The sequence below is a fragment of the Bos taurus genome, chromosome 21 (assembly GCF_002263795.3).
Source record: "Bos taurus isolate L1 Dominette 01449 registration number 42190680 breed Hereford chromosome 21, ARS-UCD2.0, whole genome shotgun sequence".
Lineage (NCBI taxonomy): Eukaryota > Metazoa > Chordata > Mammalia > Artiodactyla > Bovidae > Bos > Bos taurus.
In genome coordinates, this window is record NC_037348.1 from 16,515,638 (window position 1) to 16,540,215 (window position 24,578).

The window sequence follows — 24,578 nt, forward strand, 5'->3', positions numbered from 1 at the left end:
TGCTTAGAAGTTGGGCTCGGACTGCAGGCATTTAAAGAGGTTCTTGCCCTGCGGTGTGATGGCTGCTGGAACAGAGGCGTGAAGGAGCGAGGAGAGGGGCCTTCGAGTCACATCTTGAAGGATGGAGAAGAGGAAGCGTGAGAGCGCGGAGCCCTGGGAGGGGCAGGCGGGCAGGCAGCGGAGTGAGGCAGGAAGCTGGGGGTGGACACGTGCCCAGGCGAGGGGCTGACTGTGACCCCGGGGGCGGGAGGGGCTCACAACGGAGGATTTGAGCAGGACAGGGGTGGATTCGAGTGTGGCCGGAGGACAGCCGGAGCCCGGCGGGACCACCGACTGAGCTGAGGACAGTCCCTGGTACAGGGACCCGGGGGAGGTCCTCCAGGCAGGGTCACTTCAGAGAGAAGAAACTCCCTTCCGGACCCCAGCCAGCTCTGCATCCCTGCTCCATGATGCACTGCGTGGTCCCCAGGGCTCCCTCCTGTGACACCCTGAGACCACAGCCGGGGGCTCTGTCCTCCCCACCGCGGCGAGGCCGTCTCCACCGCCACCTGGTCGTGAAGTGCCGGTCCTCTTGTGAGAGCAGGCTTCCTAGAGCGGCCACTGCCTGGAGCCAGCACCCTGTTCCTTCTCCACGCAGCAGTTGATTCATTCGTTCCCGAAATAAAAAATAATTGATTCCAGCTGTTGGAACGAAGTCCTGGTCCAAGCAACAGCAGAACGATAGGCTTCCCGGCCCAAAATGTCTCCAGCGGTGAGAGGAGTTGGTTTCTAGTCATTTTCAGCCCCCAATGAACTTGTGCCAAGAACAGCCAGTCCTGTGTCGAGTAACCCTTGAAAGGGGATGGGATTGTTTTTCTCTCATCTATTGACACTGGTCACATAAACTTCAGGATCAAAACTAAAGTTGAAAACTTATGTGTTAGAACTTTTTTTTTTTTGGCAGACACCTGAACTATTTAAAAGTAAACTTTAAAAAAAACTAAGTTGTCAAAACTAATAGTGCTGCATGGAAAATTACTGTGGTCTGCGCTGAAAACTAGACCTCCCCAGGACGCGGGCCTGCTCGCCTCTGTTCCTCGTAGCTTTGCCGTAAATTACACAGGGGGGCACCCCCGTCTTGGCAGAAGTGGTGGAAAAGGCCAGGAGGGGCCTTGACCACCCAGAAGGGGGCTGCAGAAGTCAGCCTGTTGTTTTCCCCAGGGAGTCATAGGCGCCCCAGCCCCTTTACTGGCTGAAGGTGGTACGGGTAGGGGCCAGCCCACGAGGTCTCAGTAGACGACTCGCCTCCAGGGATGTCCCACTTTGTCCTTAAGGGGGCGCTGGGAAATGTCACTGCATACTCCTCGAGAATTAGAGCAACTGTTGGTGGCATTCTTTTGATTTCTGGATCCAACTAGAGATTGATTTATTAATTTTGAACACCAAAAACATCTTGTATTGGGATACAGCCAGGTAACAATGTGGTGGTAGTTTCAGGTGGACAGGAAAGAGACTCAGCCACGCATATGCATGCGTTCTCTCCGAAACCCCCTCCCATCCAGGCTGGCACAGCACGTTGAGCAGCGTTCCCTGTGCTAGACAGCAGGTCCTTGTTGGTTATCCATTTTAAATACAGCAGTGTGTACATGTCCATCCCAAACGCCCTAACTGTCCGTCCCCCGCCCCCCACCCTGCCCGGCAAGCATAACCAGTTAGAGATGTTAATTTGGCTCCTGTTGCATCTCAGCTGAGAAGAGCAGGCCATCTCTGTGGCATGGAGAGGTTGAGGTTGCTGGCGACATGTTGGGCCAAGCAGAGCATGGTGCTCGGTGTACCTGAGATAGTGTGGGTGTTGGGGGGCCCCCTTGTCCTCCAGGGCCTGTGGAAGAAGCCTACCTTTCATGACGAGACTGCAATAGTCCTCTGCATCACCTCCTGGCAGCCTTCCTGTCTGCCATCTTACGCCTTTCCCCTTAGCGTGATCAGAAGCCGAGAAACACTGTGACCAAGAGTTACTTTGTGGAATGTGTTGCTGTAGTCCTGCTTCCCAACTTTTAAAGTATTTTATTCTTAAAGACCTTGCCTTGTGGGATCCATCTTTCCAGCACTGAGTGCTCAGACCTTCTCAGAACAGGGTATTGGTGATCGATCCCATTTCAAAATGCCTCTAAAAAATCTAGTGGCCAGATGTGGACCCTGCAGAGGTGTCAGACCCTGGCCTGGGAGGAGCGTGATAAAGCGCCGTGTGGGTGGGCTGCTGGGTTATCGTCTGGTCGCGCACCCTGGAGGGGCTTCCTTGCCCACTGACCATGGTTCTCTCTCCTCTCGCCGCTCTGCAGAGGTTCAAGCAGTCCTGTTGACTGACATCTTGGTCTTCCTTCAAGAAAAAGACCAGAAGTACGTCTTTGCATCATTGGTAAGCTGAACCGCTCATCTGTGCTGTTTGTAATTAACAGTATTCACAACCGTGAGGGTAGGTGGTGAGTGTTGCAGTTTTCTGTCCACCTTCCTCCCCTCTAGTTATGTTTCTGCTCCCTCAGAATCCTTCTGAGAGCCTTCGGCATCTGATCCAAAAAGAAATCTGTCGTTGCAGTATTTCTCATGTATTATGTCTTACAAATCATTCCCCCTTATAACCTTGCCAACCAGAGTGTGACAAAAACCAGAAAGGACTCGAACCTTGATAGCCTTAAATTTTTGTTTCTTTTTTGGAAATCATTTCCTGTGGGATAAAATGTGAGTGAAATAACGAGCTATTTGGTTTTTCTCCTAAATCTGCCATCGTTTGTTAAGCCATATGCTTTTGGGGGCGGGGCGGGGAGAGAGAGAAACCAGATATCATGTATTAACCCACATGTTTGGAATCTAGAAGAATGGCACGATGAACCTGTCTCAGGACAGGAAGAGAGACACAGATGTAGAAAGCGGACCTGTGGACACAGCAAGGGGAGGAGAGGGTGGGCTGTGTGGAGAGCGCGGCGCTGGCCTATACCCACTGCCCCGTGCAAGCCATAGGCTCCTCAAGGGCGTCTAGTCCGCCCTGAGATGGAAGCTGTCTCAAGAGTTGGGTTGTCGCGTCCATGTCTTTCTAGCTGCGCTCTCCCCACTTTCCAGGACCAGAAATCGACGGTGATCTCTCTGAAGAAGCTGATTGTGAGGGAAGTAGCGCATGAGGAGAAAGGCTTGTTCCTCATCAGTATGGGGATAAAGGACCCTGAGATGGTGGAAGTCCACGCCAGCTCCAAGGAGGAGCGCAACAGCTGGATTCAGATCATCCAGGACACGATCAACACCCTGTGAGTCTCACCCCGCCCTCTGGGATCACTTGATGGATGGGCCGCCATCGGGGTAACGGGCCTCTGAATAACGCGATGTTCTGTTGCGGTCATGTCAGGAACCGAGATGAAGATGAAGGAATTCCTAGTGAGAACGAGGAAGAAAAGAAGATGTTGGACACCAAGGCCCGGGAGTTAAAAGGTGAAGCTGGTGGCAGCGGCCCAAGGGCCTGTCAGGGAAGTGGGGTGCGGGGAGAAGGGGGTGCAGTCACACGATGGGGGGTGCGGGGAGAAGGGTGCACAGTCACACAGAACCCCTGCAGATTTTCAGTTGATTCCAGAGCTAGCCGGATGGGCACGAACCAGGGAGGGGGATAGCTCGTCACAAAAGAGAAACCAGGTCTGAGCCGACGCAGGTCCTGCAGGAACACCCTGTGCTGTGAGCATGGCCCGTGGGAACGTGTCTGACACTAGATCATGGGGATGTTGGTTCTCTGACTCCAAAGTGTCCATGGGCCCTGGTGACAGTCTCGGTACTATGTAACGGAAGAAGTTGCTGGAATTCACAGGCACATCTAAGATTAAAACAGGAAGGAGAGAAAGGTGCTTGAGGGAAGGAATTTCCCAGTTAATCCGTTTATCGGTCACCCCCGCCACGGTGCCCTGAGTTCCAAGTGTGTTCGGGGCGAAGTCTGCTTCCAGGTGCAGTTTGACCACTGTCTGTCGAGGCCTGCTGTCTCGTGTGGTCTTGTCTCCACCCCTGCAAGGCTGTACTCAAAGCAGGTGAGACAGCTGGGCCCACAACGTCGGAGGCGCAGGGCCTCACACCCTGCTCCCTGCAGAGCCGGGTTCGGCTCTGTTTGCTGAGCTGTTCGTGCGTCTTCCCCTTTGGCGCTACTGAGTGTTCTAAAAGAAGTATGTGTTGTGCTCTGGAAAGAAGTAAGGCCAAGAGTCAAGTACATGTAGGCTCCTGAGGAGTTCAGTTCATTCTCTTTCAACAGTGAGAGGAAAAAAAAAAAAAAATGATGAGCAGATTTAGACTGGAGCCAGTGTCTCGTTGTTATCTCTTCCTGTGAGTAGGATGGCAGAGATGAGAACCACTCGCTTTTTAATTGAAGGATGATTGCTTTACAGTATCGTGTTGGTTTTCTGCCATGTACATGAGCATGAAGGGAACAACCTTCTCTTCACATGCCTGAGGCACCTGGCCAGCCACAGTGCTCGGTGCTGGGGGTGCAGTGATTCCTGAACCGGAGTCCCTGCCGTGAGGGGACCTACATAGATGGCGGGCCCTGTGGGCCACAGGCATGTAGAGAGTGTATGGGACCTGGGAATCTTGCCTGTAGTCGGTCTCACGAGAAACTGACACGTGAAGCTACATCTGAAAAAAGGGAAAAAACACCAACTCACCAGATGAAGAACAGGTGCAAAATGAAAAAGGAGTGAAGGTCTAGTGTGTCTGGGAGTCAGGGCTGAGTGATGGGAGACGAAGCCTGGAAGCCACCACATGTTGAAGTTCAAGCAGGGAATGATAGTTTTTTAGCAAAATGTAAGCAAGTTTTTTTGGAGAAGGCAGGGGCACCCCACTCCAGTACTCTGGCCTGGAAAATCCCATGGACGGAGGAGCCTGGTGGGCTGCAGTCCATGGGGTTGCTAAGAGTTGGACACGACTGAGTGACTTCACTTTGACCTTTCACTTTCATGCATTGGAGAAGGAAATGGCAACCCACTCCAGTGTTCTTGCCTGGAGAATCCCAGGGACGGGGGAGCCTGGTGGGCTGCCATCTATGAGGTCATACAGAATCAGACACAACTGAAGCGACTTAGCAGCAGCAGCAGCAGCAGCAAGCAAGTTTTTTAAATCAGTATTGATGCCAGTTGGGAGAATTGCTTGCAGGCGCTGGGAGAGCCCACTAGGAGTGGGAACACCAAGTGGGGGACTCTGGATAAGTTGGGTGAGAAGTGGGCTAGAGGCGAGTGAGAGATGAGGAACCACTGGGGGTGGTGGGACAGAATGTGGAGAGAAGTCTCCCCCTGGTTTCCAGCCTGGGTAACCGGGGGGTGAAGGTGCTGTTGACGGAGGAAGAGGCCAGGGCTCCAGGGAGGAGGTGGATGGGGTGGTGGGCGGAAGCGGAGAACAGAGGCTTCTGATCTGCAGAGAACTAGGCGTCTAAGTGGAGGTGCCACTTGACAATGAGACTCAGCAGTCTGGTGCCCAAAAAGTAGGACTTGGGTGTCTTGTGTGAGTTAATGGGCTTCCCTGGTGAATCAGACAGTAGAGAATCTGCCTGCAATGTGGAAGAGTCAGGTTTCAGTCGGGAAGATCCCCTGGAGAAGAGAATGCAGCCCACTCCAGTAGAATCCTGTGGACAGAGGAGCCTGGCAGGCTACAGTCCATGGAGTCGCAGAGAGTCAGCCACGACTGAGCGACTTAACACTTTGAGTTATCAGCACATGAGAAGTAACTGAAGCCGTGGGAGTGGATGAGATCCCTGAGAAGGAAGTGTGTAAGGTGTGGAAGGCAGTCCAGGGGGAGCCGGGGGACCAAGTGCAGGTCTGTAACGTGCCAGAGAAAGAGTGGGAGGAAGAGAGCCAGCCTTAGCAATGACTGAGGGCCCGGGTGGGCAACAGGTTTACATGTCGCTGGAGAAGAGGAGATGGAAGACTTGGTTGGATGCAGGTGTGAAAGATCCCCTTGGAGAGAGCAGATGCAGCGACGGACAGAGCCGGAGAAGAGTACAGGGGCTGAGGAATCAGCAGGGCGATGGGAGAGTGGGGCACAGCGCACACTTGTTACATTGGAAATTCTCAGGTTTGCCTCAAAAGACCCGGGATAGTTTTCCAAGTAGACATGACGGATAAAAAATCTGATACTGCCCTCAGGATGAAACAGGAAGCAGGCGTGGGGGAAGCTGCATTCCTTGTTGTCCCGGGCGTTGCCACGAGGTGGCGCGCGTGTCTCAGTCATCGCCTCTCGCTGACCTGTCAGATGACCAGATCCCTTTTCCAAATGCCCACAGAGCAACTTCAGCAAAAGGACCAGCAGATCCTGCTCCTCCTGGAAGAGAAGGAGATGATTTTCCGGGACATGACTGAGTGCAGCACACTTTTGCCAGAGGACTGCTCCCCAACCCACAGCTGTAGAACCCTCTTCCGCTCCAACACAGAAGAGGCTCTCAAAGGAGGACCTTTAATGAAAAGTGCAATAAATGAAGGTAATTTACATTCAGCATCGCTTACCCCCCCTCCCCCCCCCCGCCCACAGTGGTTTGCATGTTAGCATTATCTACCATTGAGCACTTTTTTTCGTTGTAAAAGGAAACACAAAACACAGAAAACAACTCAAAACATGTTCTGCTTTAGTAGGTTATTTATCAGGTGAGCATCCTTATAACTATTTCCCAGGTCCAGAAATAAAAATGTGGCCAGACCCCTAAAAGCCTTTCTGCATCTCCTATCCCCGTCACAGCTCTCTCCCTCCCTCCTACAAGCCATAGGTATTATGACTTCTAGAGTAATTCCTTAGGTTTCTTCATGCTTTTATGTGGCCATGTAAAATCATATATGTGGTTTTAGGCATGTTTATACACGCTGTGATTTAGTTGTGTCTGTGGTTTTTGATACTCATTTTTAAGGTTCTTTATTTACAGTCCTCCACCCGCCCCACTATCCCTTCTTTTCCACACAGCTTATCCGTGAGCTTTTTGGCCTACAGGTTTCTCTTTTTTGGACTTCATTCATGCAGCGGTTCTGTTCTTCTGCCTTCTGGTTCCTTCAGAAGGTGCTCTTGGGGGGTTGGGGGCTCAGTTGCTCAAAGGTGAAACGCCTTTGGCAAGCTGAATTCCTGTAGTGTTTCATCTGGAGACACAAGCTGTCTTTTTTATTATTTTTTGTAACATGTAGGAGAAGCACGATAAAAGGATAAATCTTTTTCCCCCTATTATTTACCAGTTTTCAAAATAGTGAACTGACTTATGGTCATTCTCTGAAAATGACCAGTACTTTTAAAATATTATTATAGACTCATTGATTTAAATATATCTGATGGGCTTTGAGCCATTGCACTTCTTATCGTTATTGGAAAAGTCTAAAAGGGCCTCCCTCTCTGCCAGCGTGCACCTTTTCGTGTTGCCCCTGAACACTTTTGACATGACCCCAGCGGTCTTGAGAGCCGCTGTTTGTTAAAATGTTCGGGCTCGTCTTGTTTTCTGCACATGTCTGGCATTAGCCTTTCTCTGAGAAGCTGTGGTTTCTTCTAGTGGGAAATGATGTCTCAAGACCATTGTCTAGGTGCTGGGGGTGGTTGTCACTGCTGGGGTTTTCACTGTTGGTAGGTTGGGCCTTTTCAGGGGACCTCTTGGGTGGAAATGTGTATGGGGGGCAGTAATGAATTACACCGATATGTATTCAGTTCACTTGTGAGCTGCAGTGTTTTACTTGCGTGCTCAGTTGTGTCTGACTCTGTGACCCCGTGGAGTGTAGGCCTCCAGGCCCCCTGTCTATGGGATTACCCTGGCAAGAATACTAGAGTGGGTTGCTGCTTCCTCCTTCATGGGGTCTTCCCAACCCGGGGATCGAACCTATGTCTCCTACAATGGCAGGTGGATTCTTTACCACTGAGCCACCTGGGAAGCCCTGTTTTTACTTAATCTCGTCTGTAATACACCTGTATCTCTTTTCTTCCATACACTGAATCCTCATTCTTAAGGATACATTATAAAGTATCCTTTATTTACCCTAACACACAGGCACTAATACTACTGTCACGAAATAGGACTCTTAAACGCCATGCCGCCCACCCCCGCTTTGATCAATGGTACTTTGTCTACACGGTCAACTTCCAGCCGTTGTGTACGGCACGCTCCCCTTTTCAGACCCGTAGTCTTCATTCTGCAAGAATCAGCACCAGTTCTCATCAGCGTCCCTCCAGTCATCTTGGATGTCTGAAGCTTACTCTTTAGTTCCTCTGAAAGATTCATGAGGATAATATTCCCCACGTCCTTATATACTGGTGATAACTTGTGCCTTTATACTAGAAAGTCTGTTCTACTGGATATAAAATCCTCAGATCCCAGTTTCTTCAAGTACCCTAATTCTCAAATGTGTTACTCATTTTTCTCTGACGTAAAACATTTCAGAGTCCAGTTGTAATTTGATTTCCCCCATATATAAGTCACATGCTCTTTGCCTTGATGCCCAAAGGATTTTTTTCCCCTAAATCCAAGTCATTTTGCTAGAATATGCCTTGGTGATGGTGATTCTGGAATGATGTTCTCAGGTTTACAGCGTTCTGTTTTGATTTATAGTCGCAAACTTTTCAGATTTCAGAGATGTGTTCTTACAGCTCTTAGTGTCTTTGCTGTGCGCTGGCTTTGATTTTCTTCCTCAAGAACTCCCACTGTCCATATTATTGGATCACCTTTGCCTGTCTTCAGCACTTCTTGCTTTCCCAGAGTGCTTTTTTTATATCTTCATCTTTTTAACATGTAAATGTATCCTTTCAGCTTCTGTTCTCTTAAGTCATTTTCTGTTGGGTTTACTTGCTCTCAGAGTCTAGTTTAGATTTCAGAAAGGGGTATTTTTTCCCTTTTGTTTCCAATTATTTGAGTTTTGCCGCCTCCCTTCTGTGTCTCTCCATTCTGACTAGGGTCTTCCACATCTTGAGTTTTGGGGGTTTTTTTACCTTGTTAGCACACTTACTTTACGGACATGTCCTTCTGATGTGCTTGTATTATGTATACGGCAGCTGCACCCCTTTTTCTTTCTCTCTCTCTTTTCTTAACTTTGTGTGGGATTTGACTTTGATATTTTTCTGTCGCTCATTTTCGTGTAAAAATTCCAATCCCAAAGAAAGGTAATGCCAAAGGATGTTCAAACTACTGTACAACTGCCCTCAGCTCACACACTAGCCAAAGTCATGCTCAAAATTCTCCAAGTCAGGCTTCAGTAGTACGTGAACCATAAACTTCCAGATGTTCAAGCTGGTTTTAGAAAAGGCAGAGGAAACAGAGATCAAACTGCCAACATCTGTTGGATCATAGAAAAAGCAAGAGAGTTCCAGAAAAACATATACTTCTGCTTTATTGACCACACCAAAGCCTTGGACTGTATGGATCACAACAAACTGTGGAAAATTCTTAAAGAGATGGGAGTACCAGACCACCTGACCTGCCTCCGGAGAAATCTGTATGCAGATCAAGAAGCAACAGTTAGAACTGGACATAGAACAATGGACTGGTTCCAAATAGGAAAAGGAGTTCGTCAAGGCTGTATATTGTCACCCTGTTTATTTAACTTATATGCAGAGTACATCATGTGAGACACTGGGCTGGAGGAAGCACAAGCTGGAATCAAGATTGTCAGCAGAAATATCAATAACCTCAGATATGCAGGTGATACCACCCTCATGGCAGAAAGTGAAGAGGAACTAAAGAGCCCCTTGATGAAAGTGAAAGAGGAGAGTGAAAAAATTGGCTTAAAGCTCAACATTCAGAAAATGAAGATCATGGCATCCAGTCCCATACCTTCATGGGAAATAGATGGGGAAACAGTGGAAACAGTGTCAAACTTTATTTTCTTGGGCTCCAAAATCACCGTATATGGTGACTGCAGCCATGAAATGAAATGACGCTTGCTCCTTGGAAGAAAAGCTATGACCAACCTAGACAGCATGTTAAAAAGCAGAGACATTACTTTGCCAACAAAGGTCCATCTAGTCAAAACTGTGGTTTTTCCAGTGGTCATGTATGGATGTGAGAGCTGGACCATAAAGAAAACTGAGTACCAAAGAATTGATGCTTTTGAACTGTGGTGTTAGAGAAGACTCTTGAGAGTCCCTTGGACTGCAAGGAGATCAGACCAGTCCATCCTAAAGGAAATCAGTCCTGAATATTCATTGGAAGGACTAATGCTGAAGCTGAAACTCCAATGCTTTGGCCACCTGATGTGAAGAACTGACTCACTGGGAAAGACCCTGATGCTGGGAGGGATTGGGGGCAGGAGGAGAAGGGGACAACAAGGATGAGATGGTTGGATGACATCACTGACTCGATGGACTTGAGTTTGAGCAAACTCCGGGAGTTGGTGATGGACAGGGAAGCCTGGCATGCTGCAGTTCATGGGGTCGCAAAGAGTCAGACAGAACTGAGCGACTGAACTGAGCTGAAACTTTTAGGCTCAGATAGGTTTTTTCACTTCACTGGCCTCTTCTGTTGTTTTCCTGCAGTGTTTTTAGAAGATGACAGTGGCTCTCCTTAGGAGATTCCTGGCCTCTTTTCTCCTCCTTTTTCCACACGGACCTTCTTTTTCCTTCATCTCTGTTGCATCTCTCCTGCTCAATTCCTATTCCACGTTCAGCTCTTTCTCCTTTCTGTGGGACACTACTGCTCTAGAAGAGAACCGTGGCTGGTCAGGTTTGATAATTCAGATGCTCAGACTTCCCTATCCCCCTGACGTCACTATGGGAGGGGCAGAAAGCCTGCACTTTCCACTGCTGTTCTCAAATTGGCACATCTCACTTCCTGGAGATTTCTTTTTGGCTACTTCTGGTCTGACTGCAGGAGCCGTGCTCCTTCCAGTAAATTACTCTGCCTTCCCTGTATTGTGCTCACTCAGTTGTGTCCGACTCTTCGTGACCTTTTGGACTACAGCCTGCCAGCCTCCTCTGTCATGGGGTTTTTCAGGCAAGGATACTGAAGTGGGTTGCCATTTCCTTCTCCAACTTTCCCTGTAGCCTTTTTACATTTCCTAGATCTCACGTGAATAAGGCTGGAGGTTTAATCTCTGCATTTCCAACAGAATCCAACTACAACACCTGTCCTTAGCTGAGAGCTTTCTCTGAACAAAGGAAGTCTTGTAGTCAGCTTTGGGCTTTTCTGATCATCTTCACTGTGCATACAGTGTGTTGATCAGGAGGTTTTCCTTTTCACATTGCAAGAGATGTCAGTGTTGTGCGCTTCCTGTCTCCCAGTGGAGATCCTGCAGGGTCTGGTGAGCGGCAGCCTAAGAGGCTCGCTTGGGCAGGTCGTCAGCAGCCCTGCGGAGCAGGAGGGCATGGTCGGCCCCGTGTCCCTGCCCCGGAGAGCGGAGACCTTTGGAGGGTTTGACAGCCATCAGATGAATGCTTCAAAAGGTCAGTGGGGTGGTGGTGGTGGTTTTTAATATAATTGTATTTATTTATTTTTGGCTGTGCTAGGTCTTTGTCCCTGCACGGGCGTTTCTCTAGTTGCGGTGGGCTGGGGCTGCTGCCTGGTTTGGTGTGTGGGTTTCTCACTGTGGTTTCTGCGGAGCACCGGCTCTCGGGTGCACGGGCTCAGTGCCCCGCAGCATGTGGGATCTTCCTGGATTGGGGATGGAACCCGAGTCTGTTGCACTGGCAGGTGGATTCTTGGCAGGGAAGCCCCCAGGTCAGTGGTTTTAAGCTCATGTGCTCTTCTGGGCAGTCCTTCACCATCAGGACGAAAAACCATCTGTACTCAGTGGCTCCATCACCGCTGTCCTGCTCAGACAGGGAAGGTTTTAGTGAGGTCCTAAGTATCCAGCTGCTGGAACTCAAGGACCTCCATCTGTGTTGAGTTCATTTTGAGTAATAAGAGGTTTTCCTAAGATCTCAGCTAAGCTATAGCCAAAGGGGCAATAAGACTGTTTTTTTCCTTTCTGCTCCTAGTTCTTCTGTAGCAGTAAAACTGTGTAATAATCACGTGGCTGCCTTCTGCTGGCATTACTAAGATTCGGGAGTATTTTGTACCTAAGCTGTGTATGTAGTATTTTCCTGACTAATCTGTTTTGCAACTTGAAAAAAGTACTTGTTTGTTTGTGCAGGAGGTGAGAAGGAGGAGGGAGACGATGGCCAGGACCTTAGGAGGACCGAGTCGGACAGTGGTCTGAAAAAGGTATTTCTTGCTAAGAGACACTGCCTCCCTGCATCCTCCCGGGCCCTTCCTCTAAGCGCATTGTCTTGAAATTAGTCCACTGTGATCGTGTTTTGGACGCCCAGTTTGCTCTTTTAATTTCCTACTTCATCTTGAGAGGAAAGCACGTTTCTAAGCAAACAGCACCGTTCTGAGCCCCATGTTCTTGGCCGTCGGGCCTCTCTGGTTCTGGACATCACGTTCCGGCACACAGCTCCCCCGGCTGGACCGGTTCCACTGAGAGCCGTGTTTAAACACACACCACCCCCACCTGAACTCATTGCAAGGCTTCCGCAACAGTTCAGTGTCACCTCTTCACTGCCCCAATGTAGAAAGAACGAACATGGGACGTCACGGCATAAGTTAGACACACACTGAATATAATTTTTGCCTCAATCTTCATTTTCTTTACATGCACTTTTTTTTATTATTATTTTATAGGGTGGAAATGCTAACCTGGTATTTATGCATAAAAGAAACAGTGAGGTAAGGACACTCTGAGCTCTTTAAAGGAGTATGATTTTGTTGAAGTTCCAAGGTTGAGCCTGTTCATTTCTGCTTTGCCTTGTTGAGCAAACTATGCTGTCGTCGGCCCCAGGGCATCGTCCTGTCGGTTTTTTGCCAGAAAATTGCTGCCTCCTAAACCAGCCTCTGCTCCTCTGTCCTTGAGAAGCCCCTTGCTTTCTTTGAACGTGGGCCACGAAGCGCCCACAGTGGCTTCTCTCCATCCACGCACGCTGAGCAGAATTTGTCACCAGCTTGGCTGTAACTTTAACCTGGCACCCAAAGCTGCAGTGTGAAGCGTGACAGAGGAACTTGTGAGTGATTCTGCACTGTGGCTCCAGTTGAGTTTTCTTCTCTGAGCACTGCTTCTGACTCCATATGTCACTCTAAAAGGTAGTCCAGGCGTCCCCTGGCTAGAGACCAGGCTCCCTGCCTTCCGCCGACCCTGCGGGGTAACCCAGGTCTTTCACCGTCTCCCCATCTCCTCGGGTTCCTCTGAGGAGATCCTCTTGAAGGCTCCAAGCTTAGTTGACTCTGCACATGTGACACTGTGCAGCGGGAGCTGGACCCGGGACAGGGAGGGGCGGGGGTCCCTCTCAGGGTGTGCTCTGCGCTTCTCCCTGCTTTTCGTAGAACACCTGAAAATCCCTGAGGGGCTTCGTTTCAGAATGTCAGCTGCAGGGACTCGTTCCTTTTCCCCCTAAAACCCAGGCAGCGGTTTGTCTTCTGTGTTGGCCTGTTAGTCTGCACACTGTGACACCCTGAAGGAACCCCCTTCAGTGAATGAAGTAAACCTGCTTTCACACAGACTGCCCCACTCCTGTGCTGCTTAAAAAGCAGCCCTTTAGTTGTTTTTTCCACTTGCCAACTCCCCCCGCCCCACCCCACGCTGAGTGAGAAGAGTTGGGTAAGAGATCGTAGGCTAGTGGCTTCCAGGCATTCCAGCCCGGACTGCACACTGCGGGTGCTCAGCCAGAGTCAGCTGGCCAGCTGGGACTTCTTCTCTCTGTTAATTAAGAATAAACTTAAATGAGGGGCAAAAAGTATTCTCCAAAGAGCTAAGCCTAATAATTAAGTTTTTGTGTTTTCAAATAACTTAAAAGGAATACATGATCATGGGAGAAGATTGGAAAAACATCCAATAATGTAAAACAGGAAAGCAATAAGTAAATATCCTACCGCTGAGAAATAGATAGCTACTATTATTAAATGTGTGGTGTTCTATCTTCAGCCTTTTCTTCCACAGGACATCTATTTATGTGTCTAAGTTTATGTGAGTGTGAATTGCATAAAAATAGTTTTGCACAGTTTGTTTCAATACTCCCTGGAACTTCATATCCTGCTTTTTTTTCTCTTAACACTCGAGAAGCATTTTCCTGAGACGTTTGTACAAAACATGCTATTTAACAGCTGTATATTATTATGCTAGTTGCCATAATGTAATCTTTCCAATGATCAATTCTTGCTCTGCTTTTTTGCTTTGTAAATGATGCAGCCAAGAGCATCTTCATACTTGTTTTTTTTTTGGCAAAGCTGTGATTATTTCCTCAGCATGCCATCCTCTGCCTAAAAAGGTTACACTGCATTGAACCCTGTCAGCACAAGAGGGTTCATCCATTCTCATCATGCTTTCACCAACACTAGGAATTCTTTTTTAATTGACATTTTGTTGGCTTGATAATTTTATTATCAAGTAGTTATTTCTTAATTTTTAATAACTTAATAACTACTTAATAAAGTAGTTATTTCTTAATTTTTGCATTCTTCTGACTTGAAATAAGGTTGAATCATTTTTAATATGTTACATATTCGACCGTTTGTATTTCTTCTTTTGTAAATCGCAGGTTTATGTTCCTTGCCTGTTTTTCTACTAGGGTGTTTTTTGCTTATTGATCTGAGAGCCTTTTTTAAATCAAAGATTTTGTTTAACAGTTTGTTTTTGCCTCATTCTGTTCACTGTCTTCTTTGCCAGATTTTTATTATACATTTTTACATAGTAAAAGTTGAAATTTCGTGTGTGTGTTCTTAATTGCTGTCTTTGAAAAGCCTTCCCCGTTTCAAGATGAAAAAACATTCTCATATTTTCTTACAGCTCACTGAATTTTTTTTTCTGTGAGGCTGGATCCCAACTTAAGTTCTTCCAAAGATTTACCCAATTTCCTCAAAATACTTGACTGAATATTCTTATCTTCTCCATTGACTAGAAGTGCTTCTTACACTAAACGTGTGGTTTGCTTCTGAGCTTTCTGTTGGGTTAAACTGGGATGTGTGCCATCTTTGTGCCAGTCATTTTAAATAATTGGAGCTTTAGAATACTTCTCACTGTGCGTAACTTGCCCCCACACACAGTTACGCTTGTTTGATCTTATTTTGCTTCTCTTGGCTACTTGGGCGCTGGCTTACTCTGTGTGGTGCTTTCAGTTTGAAAATGCTTGAGTCGCAGGCCCCTTGCTGTGGGGTAGGGTGGGTTCCTGTCGGGTGACGCACAGGCTGCTGGGGTCTGAGGTGACGGCTTGTTGATTGCTTTTGCAGCAGGTCATCCAGAGCGTCGTCCATCTCCACGAGCTCCTCAGCACTCTGCAGGTATGTGCCTTTTCTCCTTTGTTCCCTCACTTCCTAGTTGAGACGGAGACCAACACGGGTGTGGCTGGCCTGGATCTTGGAGGTTTATACGTTTCTTATGGGTAAATACAGCCCTCAGACAAGAGAGACTGGCTCTCAGGATGAGAAAGGTTCCAAAATGCAGTGGTTAAGATCCCAGGCGGAGGGAATGGCAGCCCACTCCAGTATTCTTGCCTGGAGAACTCCATGAACAAAGGAGGCTGGTGGGCTTAGTCCATGGGGTCACAAAGAGCTGGACATGACTGAGCAACTTAGACTACGCTGCAGAGTCTCACTGATCTTCTAAGACTAGAGTTGCTGAGCAGATGGTGGATGGCAGGTACCCAGAGCACAGTTAACAGCCATGCCCCAGAGCCAGGGGGTGTGGGCCTTCACAGAGGAGATGCTTCCAGTCTGGACGGCCTTTGTAGGTATACGACTTTTTGCACCAGTGGTAAAGAACCCGCCTATCAGTGCAGGAGACGCGAGAGCAGGGTCAATTCCTGAGTCGGGAAGATCCCCAGGAGAAGGGCATGGCAGCCCACTCAGTATTCTTGCCTGGAGAATCCCATGGACAGAGGAGCCTGGCAGACTCCAGTCCATGGAGTTGCAAGGAGTGGGACCTGACTGAGTGCACATTCATACACAGTACCCTCAAATTCGGGTCCCTTCCTTTCTTAAAGATCTAACCAATCCAGTTCATACCTCCTCCCACCTCCAAAGGCACACAGCACCCCAGACAAGGCCACTGACTGCAAAATCGAAGTCTTGGCACCACTGACCTTCCCATTTGGTTGCTGCCCAGGGTTATCCTAGAGTACTTTTCCCAGAGCAGCTTAGAAAGCAGGGGAGGGCTGGAGTCTGGGTGTGGGCGCCATCCACCCTCGAGGCAGGCTAGGCACACAGTCCCCTCTTGTGGGCATTGTTCCCCCTCGTGGGCATTGCCCCCCTGGTGCTCATCACCCCCTGGTGCGCATCGTTCCCCCTCGTGCGTCTCCCCGCAGGGCGTGGTACTGCAGCAGGACAGCTACATCGAGGACCAGAAGCTGCTGCTGAGCGAGCGGGCGCTCACACGGACGGCGTCGCGGCCCAGCTCTCTCATCGAGCAGGAGAAGCAGCGCAGCCTGGAGAAGCAACGCCAGGACCTGGCCAACCTGCAGCGGCAGCAGGCACAGCACCAGGAGGAGAAGCGGCGGCACGAGCGCGAGTGGGAGTCCCGCGAGAGGGCGCTGCAGGAGCGCGAGGCGCGCCTGGCGCAGCGCGAGGACGAGCTGCGGCGCAGCTGCCAGGACCTGGAGCGCGAGCGCGAGGAGCTGCAGCAGCGGAAGGGCGCCTACCAGGGCGATCTGGAGCGCCTGCGCGCCGCCCAGCGGCAGCTCGAGCGCGAGCAGGAGCAGCTCCGACGGGACTCGGAGCGGCTCAGCCAGGTACCGGGCGAGGACCCTCGGAGTCCTGATGACCTCGAGGGCGGGATGTGGGGACACAAAGGGAGGCCCAAAAGGGCGTGGATGTGTGTATATATATGGCTGATTCGCATTGTTATACAGCAGAAACTAACCGCATGGTAAAGCAGTTATCCTCCAATTAAAAAAATTACCCTCCGTGTGCCCAGCATGGAGGAAAGTAGGCAGATAGAATATATAGTATATAAAGGCTGATTTTATTGAATCTGTTTATGCGTCAGCAGAGGCGTAGGTGAGGAAATGAGTCTTTTTCTCCTTTTTGTCTGTAAGGGGTTTAGAAGTGCATGAAGGGTTGTAGTTTGGCCAGGCCACTGAAGGGGGAGTACCTGGCCCTTGGCCGGAGCCTGGCCCATTTAGGCTGGGGTAGCCTCAGTGTCTGTGAGGGTGGCGGTGAGCCATCCAGGATTTGGGGAGCAACCCCTCTGCTCTGTGCCACGTGAGAAATCAGAACCTAAAGGACCTCGTAGCTGAACAGAGACAACTCACTGCAGGCACCAGACACACGGTGCCTGAGCTCACAGAGCAGTAAGGGCTCCGATGCCCGGGTTAGTGAGAGAACGCTTGTGGTGGGGTCAGTGGGCCTCAGCTACAGGGCTGGGCCCATCCCAGCCACAGAGGGGAGAGAGGATATTCTTGCTCGGGGCCGCTCAGACATCTGGGCCCTGCTTCATTCCCGATATGCCTTGCCACTGTGGATGCAGCCTTTTCCTGCAGCCGCTGCTGATTCAGGAAGGCCTTCCATATGTGGGGAGCACACTGACCCCCAGGTTTGTTTCAGTGGTAGTCCCTGGCTATTCTAGAACAGGGAAGCCAGAGCCTCCTGGGTATCCTGATACCCATGTTGCCATTCGTTTGATTGATTGACCTTGAACAGTGAAGGAAAAGCATACTGCCGTCTTCCAGAGGGGGATAGTTAGGCTTCGTGCAGAGGTTTCCAGGTGTGTGGGGAGCACGGGGGCTGGGCCGTGCTTCGTGTGGCCCAAGAATGTGTTCCCCAGGGAAGGCTGCCCGGAGAACACAGAGTCTATCTCTCTAATCTTCGGTTTGACCTTTGACCAGGATCTTGGTGTAAGCACGTCGTCTAACCTGAACAGACTTCTCTAATCTCTTAGCAATGAAATAATTATCCACTCATGCATTTAAATCAGTCATCGGATAAGCAGCTCTTCCTGCCTCTCCAGGGGATGGGAATTGTGAGCTGCCTCATCCAAGGTGCTACTCATTCTTTACAGTGCTAATAATAGAAGTAGTCAAGGTATCAAAATGGTCATTTAGCACTTTCATAGATCCTGCAGGGGGTTGGGGGCAGGGAATGGAACTGAGAAGTTCGGGGTCTTTATTTCAAGTTCTCCAGAGTCCAAGGCAGTGAGTGTGCACAGGTCTGACACACCAGCATCCCCAGTGACCTTATGCATCGCCCACTGAGCAGTCACTGAGGACGCTGCCAGTCCCCCAAGTCACATCCCTTCTCTCAACCATGCACAGGTTTCATATCAAAACACCAAGCTGCTGCGGATCCCATCCTTCTCTCCGAACCCTGAGGAGACCCCCTCGCCACCTGCACCTTCAATAGCCAAATCAGGGTCATTGGACTCAGAACTCTCAGTGTCCCCCAAAAGGAACAGCATCTCTCGGACACACAAAGAAAAGGGGCCTTTTCACATGCTGAGTTCAGCCAGCCAGACAAACAAAGCACCAGAGGCTCAGAGCCAGACCCCAGTGTCCACATCCACCCGCCTGTTCGGGTTAGCTAAGCCAAAGGAAAAGAAGGAGAAGAAGAAGAAGGGCAAAGGAAGCCGCTCACAGCCCGGGGGTAAGTCACACACCAGGTCTCCTTCAGGCCGCACCGCCCCTGGGGGCTCTGGCAGCACAGGAGGAGTTACAAAGAGGTGCCTGCCTTTCAGGGGCGTAGAAGCTGACCCCCATATGTCTCACCAGACCCACGTGTTCTGCCCATAGGGGACTGTTGGAACTTACGCTGAGAACTGAAATTCAGGGAGCTTTTAGGAACCCACTTTGTGTGGCATGTGTGCAGAGTACGGAGCGCAGGCTCCTTTCTCACGCTTCCTGTCCAGATGAGGAGCAGAAACTCGGTGAATCAGTTACAGGCCTCCCTGCCTTTCGGCCTGGTCCAGTAATAAGTACTTCAATGGAAAGCTGAATTTGTTGCAATCTCAGAAGATACTTAACCAGTCACTAACATTTTTATTTAAAGACACAAGGTGAGATACTTGTATAAAGAAATTTGTACTGTAAAGGAGGATGATTTTTTTTAAAGATTCTGTATATTCATATGCAAGTACTTTCCCTTACCACATAAACATATTTAAACGTAAAAGATGCAAATTGCTTATGTGCTCTTGTAAAGTTTAAGGCTTTACATAACATTTCAAAAAGCAACAGAACTGACGCTGTCTTCTAAAAGACCCAGGAGGAAAAAGAAAAGTAACATACTAATAGGTGCTTGGTGAGCGTTTTCCGAGGGCAGCTTTAATCCTGCAGGAGATATGAGGCAGGTGTTTTTGAGCCCAGACAGCCAGGAACCCTGCAGCTCAGGATTAGCTGACGTTCCCGCCAGCGCAGGGCACACAATCAGACCACATGACACAAGGTTGAGTCCTTCTCATCAGGGTTGGCTCTCCCTTCTGTGCGGGAGGGTGCAGAGAAATCCCTGTTTCCAGGCTTGTCTTCTGTCGAGTTCAAGGATGTATAGACAGAGGACATCATTGAGGACCTCATTCACTGTATCAGTGGAGGGGGCGCCGCAGCAGAAGTCATCACCCACCTGCCCAGCGTCTGTTTGCATCCCGGGGGACTTGTGTTTAGGGAAGAGAGGCCAGAATTTACCAATGAAAAGAGCATTTTTGTCTGAATTTCTCTCTCCCTCTTGGCTTCCTTTTTCCAGATGGCCTCGCGTCGGAGGTGCCCGCGGAGGGGGAAGAGATTATCTGCTGACCGGTCCCGCTGCCGTCCTGCCCGGTGACATCCACCCCCAACATCCTGTGTGCACTTCCCCCCAACTGACGCCCGCGCCCCGCGGCCCTCCCCACTGCCCTGGGGCCTGGGCCCGAGGGACAGATGGTCCTGGGGGTCAGGGTGGGGCAGGAGGCCCGGGATTGCGACCCAACCACTGGCCGGCCCTGCTGAGGTCACATTACAACGAGGATAGTGGCCCCGGAAGTCCAGGCGATGGTTGTGGACATGTCAGGAATGCCTCGAGGCCGAGAGGGTGTTTCCGAATGTGGTCTGAAGCTCTGGCTGCCTTTTGATTTGGGGGAACAGAACCAAAAATCAAACAGCAAGTAGTTTGCGCTTTGTCTGAATGCGTATGGTACCCATCTGTATAGACACGTGGAATACGATGGGACTGTGCGTGAACTGCACCAGACGCCTGGCGGGCTCAGCTCCGCACAAGGGTGTTGACCCCACCACTCGGTGGGTGCACTCCGAGTCTCAGCCGCTGGTCCCCCCAGGCTGTCTCCCGGGAAACCCACCCGTGCATACTTCACCTGCCTCTTCTGCGTGTAGTTCTCATTCAGAAGGGACAGCAAACAGTTGTGAAAACCAGTGAAAGAAGGCTCGATGTCTTTAAAAAGCAAATGATCCTGAAACACCTTGATTTTGGTGTTTCGGTTACTTTGGGGAAAAAAAAAGAAGTCATCAGATCTAAAAGAAATCCTGTATTGGCTTTCCAAGATGTTTGCCCACGGATTCTGGGCACAGAAGAAGTAAGAGAGGCCATCTTCCCGTCACCCCCGCAGAGTGACACTTTCCGGTCATCACTGGCCATTCGCATATGACCATGACCCCCTGGCCATCCCCCTGGGGCCTCGCAGTGGCTCCCCAGGGAAGCCTTTGCTGCCTGTGCCCCCGCCAGGGGAGAGGGTGGCCTCCGGCACTCCTCTGCCTGCCCTGAGGCCACCTGCCTCTTCCTCCGGGGTGGGGTGACCGCCCTATCCTAGACAACTGGGCGTATGGAGTAGTTCAGACCAGGAGAAGAGCTGGCCCAGAAGGTACGGCCTGGAAGGGTCTCCTTCTGTCGGGAGGCCCGGCACAATTGTGGTTTCTCCAAGTTCTGCAGTCTAAAGTTCTGATGGTTACTGTGCCCTGGCCCTTGAAGATGCTACAAGCGCTGTCCGCTTGTTCTTTTCCTCCTCTCTCCTTTTTCTGTGTTTTCATCTGTATTCCTGGGGCTCGTCACCAGCCTGCAGGTGCAGAGTGATTCCCCTGAGGCCCCGCACCTGCCGCGCTCGTTACCCCCCTCATTGTGGGGGAGGGGAAGACCCTGGAAAATGCTGTGCTTTCCACGTGGCCTTTGATTCCTGCCTTCGCCGCTCAGGAGCGTGGGTCTTTGAACATAACCTTTTTAAAAACAAACAGGTCTGTACCTTGGTGCTTGTTGATGAGTTGCAAGCTGGCCTTGCAGATGGAGATATCTATCTTTCAGTTTATTTGAAAGAGGTCTGGTTTAAAAGTTTTAGCTTTAGATTTATTTATTTGTGTGCCGGGTGCATGTGTGTGTGTGTCCGTGTGTGTGCGTACGTGCGTGTGTGTTAAGGGTGAACACACCAGCCCAACGGTTTTGACTGTGTCCGGTCAAGCAGCCCACGCTGCATCCTCACTCCTCCAGGTCTGTCAAAGTGCCTTGAAGGCCCAAAGGAAAATTAAGGGTGGGGGGTGAAGTCCCTTTCTTTCCCTCCTCCCACCCCAACCTCATTCTTTGACCAAGAGAGGTCTTCTTCCTGAGAGTTAAAAAAACTCGCCACCCATGGGCTTCATGTGCCTCGTTTTATCACGGCGATTTCTTACCCTTCAGAAAGGCTTTGAGAACCAGCTGATTTTTGACTGAACCTCGATATGCACCCCCTTAACCCTCCGACCAAAGACCCTGAACATCAGAAGGTTAGGTTGCCTCCGCCGCCAGTCCCTACAGCTCCGAGGATGGCCAGCCTGCCATGGCCTTGCTTAGACCCCCAGGGAGCTCAGCGCTCTGTCCTGGTCACTGGTTCGGGGGGCCCACGTCCTCCTCCCGGCGTCTGTGTAGGCCCGACCCCCCCAGCCCTGGGTGCGAAGCCAGGGCTTGGTGCTGGTGGCCGTGCCCTCACACAGGCTCTCCACCAGAGGCGCCCGGACAGAGTTTCCGTCACCACACAGCTGGATTTCAGTTTCAAAGTGTCCTTCGTTCCCACCTGGTGTGAAGTAGCGGTTGCCTCGGCTGTTTGGTGGCAGTTTTCTGAAACGATTAGCCCTCCGCCTGCACCCCACCTGGTCGGGTTGTGGTTGGACGAGTTTCGAATCTGAATCCCAGGACGTCTTCCCCCTGACCCAGACCCGTGCTTCTCCGTGCCTTGGCCCCTTCTCCCCTTCCAGTGTGGGGTTTGGGGAGCCACCTGGGATTGTTGCTGCTCCTGCTTTTGCTTCTGACCTCGAGGCCGCCTCCGCCCTCGAGGCCGCCTCCGCCCTCGAGGCCTGACCTGGTTGCTGAGGTTTCTTTCCTGTGAGAAGGGGCCGCCTCTCAGGGCGACTCAGACTCTGCTCTCTGCAGCGTCCCCAAGCTGGGAAGGCAAGCTTCTCAGCTTAGGGAATCAGGAGCCTGACCTCCCTTGCGTTTAGATTTTGGGGAGCAGATGGAGACACCACCCAGGGTCCCAGAATCGAGTGAGTCACCTGGAAGGAGGCTGCGCCTTCTCTCAGGACTCCCGTCATCTCAGTGGTCGCTATCCTAGTCGGGCGACGTGTGCACTTTAAACGCTCCCCGTGGTTGGCTTCACTCCGCGACAATCAGCTATTGACTGTTTTCTTTGAAAATGGAGAGAGTTAACAATAGCCCAGTTGCTGTCATTCAGCCTTTGCCAACATTCCCCCCTCTACCGCTATGAGAGTGGTCTGTGGGGAGGAACTCCTTAACGAGGTTTTGGTTTTTATTTGGAAAGGTACGAACCTTACCTTTTATCCTCTCACGTCTCAGGGTAATACCACTAAAAGTTGTTCTTTGCAGACATTCTCCTGTTACTTGCTGTCTTCCCGAGCCCCTAGTTGCAGCAGTAGGGAGCACGCACTGTAAGACCCTTGGGGTTTGTTTGTTTGGAGGGTGGGTGTTAGTGTGTCTGGGTTTATAAATAGGCCCCACCTTAACTAAAAGATAGCACCATTAGCCTTAGGGCCAGACCTCCAACCTGGAGGGTGTGGTTCACAGCAGTACTCTAATTCATCCCTCAGACCCCAGAGTTCTGTTTTCCAGAGCCAGTTCTTGCTCCCAAGGATCTGTTGTCAGCTTGGAGCTGTGGTTGTTGATGCAGCATTGATGGGGGGCCCGGTGTGCCCCGCGGACAGCCATGTCCAGGGGCTGGTTGTGAGGGAGAAGTTGGGAGAAACGGACTGGAAAGTGGGCTTCAGCAGCCAAAAGAGGGTGGTTCGGAGGGGACCCCAGCCACTGCTGAGGATTCTGGACATGCTTGGACTGCAGACGCCCAGAAAGAACCCTCTGTGTCGCAGCGGCGGTGGCTAAGGCTTGGCGCCCGCCATCCCACAGCAGGGCTGTGTGACATGCTCACCGGCGGCCCCGGGTCACAGCCCTGCCTGGCGCTGCTGCTCCGGTCGACCCTCAGAGACAAGGAAGAAGGCCAGCGGTTCGTTTGGGTTGGCTTTGTTTTCTTCAGTGTAGTGTAACATTCCTAGTTAACCTGTGCTTTGAAATCTCCTGCCTGCTGGCCAGGTTTTAGGACGAGAAGTCTTTCAGTGCTGCCGTTAAGAGGGAAAAAACAAAAACAACAAAGGCTTCTTTCCATGTACCAGTCGAATTTAATTTGTCAGAAGCTTAGCCGGCCTTGAGTTCCTCCTCCATCTTGCGAAGATTTAAAGACGGGCAGACCCAGCTGGCTGACGTGTCTCCTGCCGTGGACGGCGGCCGCCTGCTCTGGATCCCCGGGCCGCGCCGGGCCTCTGCTCACCCCGCCCGGACCTCCCCGGGCTCCAGAGCTCTGACGGGCCACCGCGGTCAGCGTTCCGTCTGAGGTTCCCGGCGTGTCACCCCCCTGACGCACAGGACACCCCAGGACATGCAGGAGGCTGGTTCCCAGACACCTGATACCTCTGCTGTCTTTTCGTCGTTTTCAGATGCTAAATGGACATTTCTGTGCTGAATCCTATTAATTAAAAGGGGGTTAAAACCCAGATGCTGTATATTAATTTGTAATTATGTATAAAGTAAAAGCAGTTTTAAACTGTAAAGATTTTTTTTTTCAGTGTGTTTCCTGGAATTTTGCCACAACATACTGGCTTTGTATTTTATTTATCTTCCTTTCTAGTTATCGGCTTCAGACCCTTGTAAAGCCCCCCTCCACCTTCCAAAAAAATAAATAATAATAATAATAAATGTCCTTTAAGTCTCAGTGGTGACTCTGATTTATTCCTGTCCGGGTGAGCCTCCTGGAGTGAGTCCCAGGGAACTCCTGTTCCTGGTGAGAGGCCCGCCCCCTCCCCAGCTGTGAGGGAGCCTTCGACCCAGTGAAGCCTTATTTCTGTATCTTTGGGAAAGACCACCCCGGAGCACAAAGTGGTTCCTGGGGAACTTAAGTCCCCCCGGAGCCCAACCCTAGCTTGGAGGCACCAAGAGTCAGAACCGTTGCCCGTCAGAGAAGTGCGGTGAAAAACGTCCTTGTTACAGATCCTGCTGCTGTAGGTCCTACTGTGTAAAAAAGATGAATGTCAGTTTACCTCCCTGCTGACTTTTTTCCAGCCCGTCCCACCCCCAAACAAGGCAATTGCCAAAAACACGAATTCAGGGAGAAGAATCTCCCTGCATGTAGCTCCGAAGGGATTTACTGGGTCTGATCCTCAGAAACTGC

The 24,578-nt window shown here is 50.5% G+C and overlaps 1 protein-coding gene across 18 annotated transcripts in view; it reads left to right on the plus strand.

The window, feature by feature from the left end:
- AKAP13 (A-kinase anchoring protein 13) overlaps positions 1-24,122 on the plus strand; it is a 324,467-nt gene extending 300,345 nt beyond the window's left edge. For 12 of the 18 annotated variants that reach the window (XM_024982287.2, XM_059879256.1, XM_059879259.1 and 9 more), the window contains 11 exons: positions 2,319-2,395; positions 3,094-3,275; positions 3,374-3,456; positions 6,275-6,469; positions 11,191-11,385; positions 12,075-12,145; positions 12,605-12,649; positions 15,200-15,250; positions 16,273-16,695; positions 18,217-18,544; positions 19,637-24,122. In XM_024982287.2, coding sequence (XP_024838055.2) covers positions 2,319-2,395; positions 3,094-3,275; positions 3,374-3,456; positions 6,275-6,469; positions 11,191-11,385; positions 12,075-12,145; positions 12,605-12,649; positions 15,200-15,250; positions 16,273-16,695; positions 18,217-18,544; positions 19,637-19,686 — 1,700 coding nt within the window. In that variant the 3' untranslated portion in view covers positions 19,687-24,122. The remainder of the gene's footprint in view (positions 1-2,318; positions 2,396-3,093; positions 3,276-3,373; positions 3,457-6,274; positions 6,470-11,190; positions 11,386-12,074; positions 12,146-12,604; positions 12,650-15,199; positions 15,251-16,272; positions 16,696-18,216; positions 18,545-19,636) is intronic. The other 6 variants (XM_059879260.1, XM_059879261.1, XM_059879262.1 and 3 more) reach the window with 3 other exon arrangements.
- Positions 24,123-24,578: the final 456 nt, after the last annotated feature.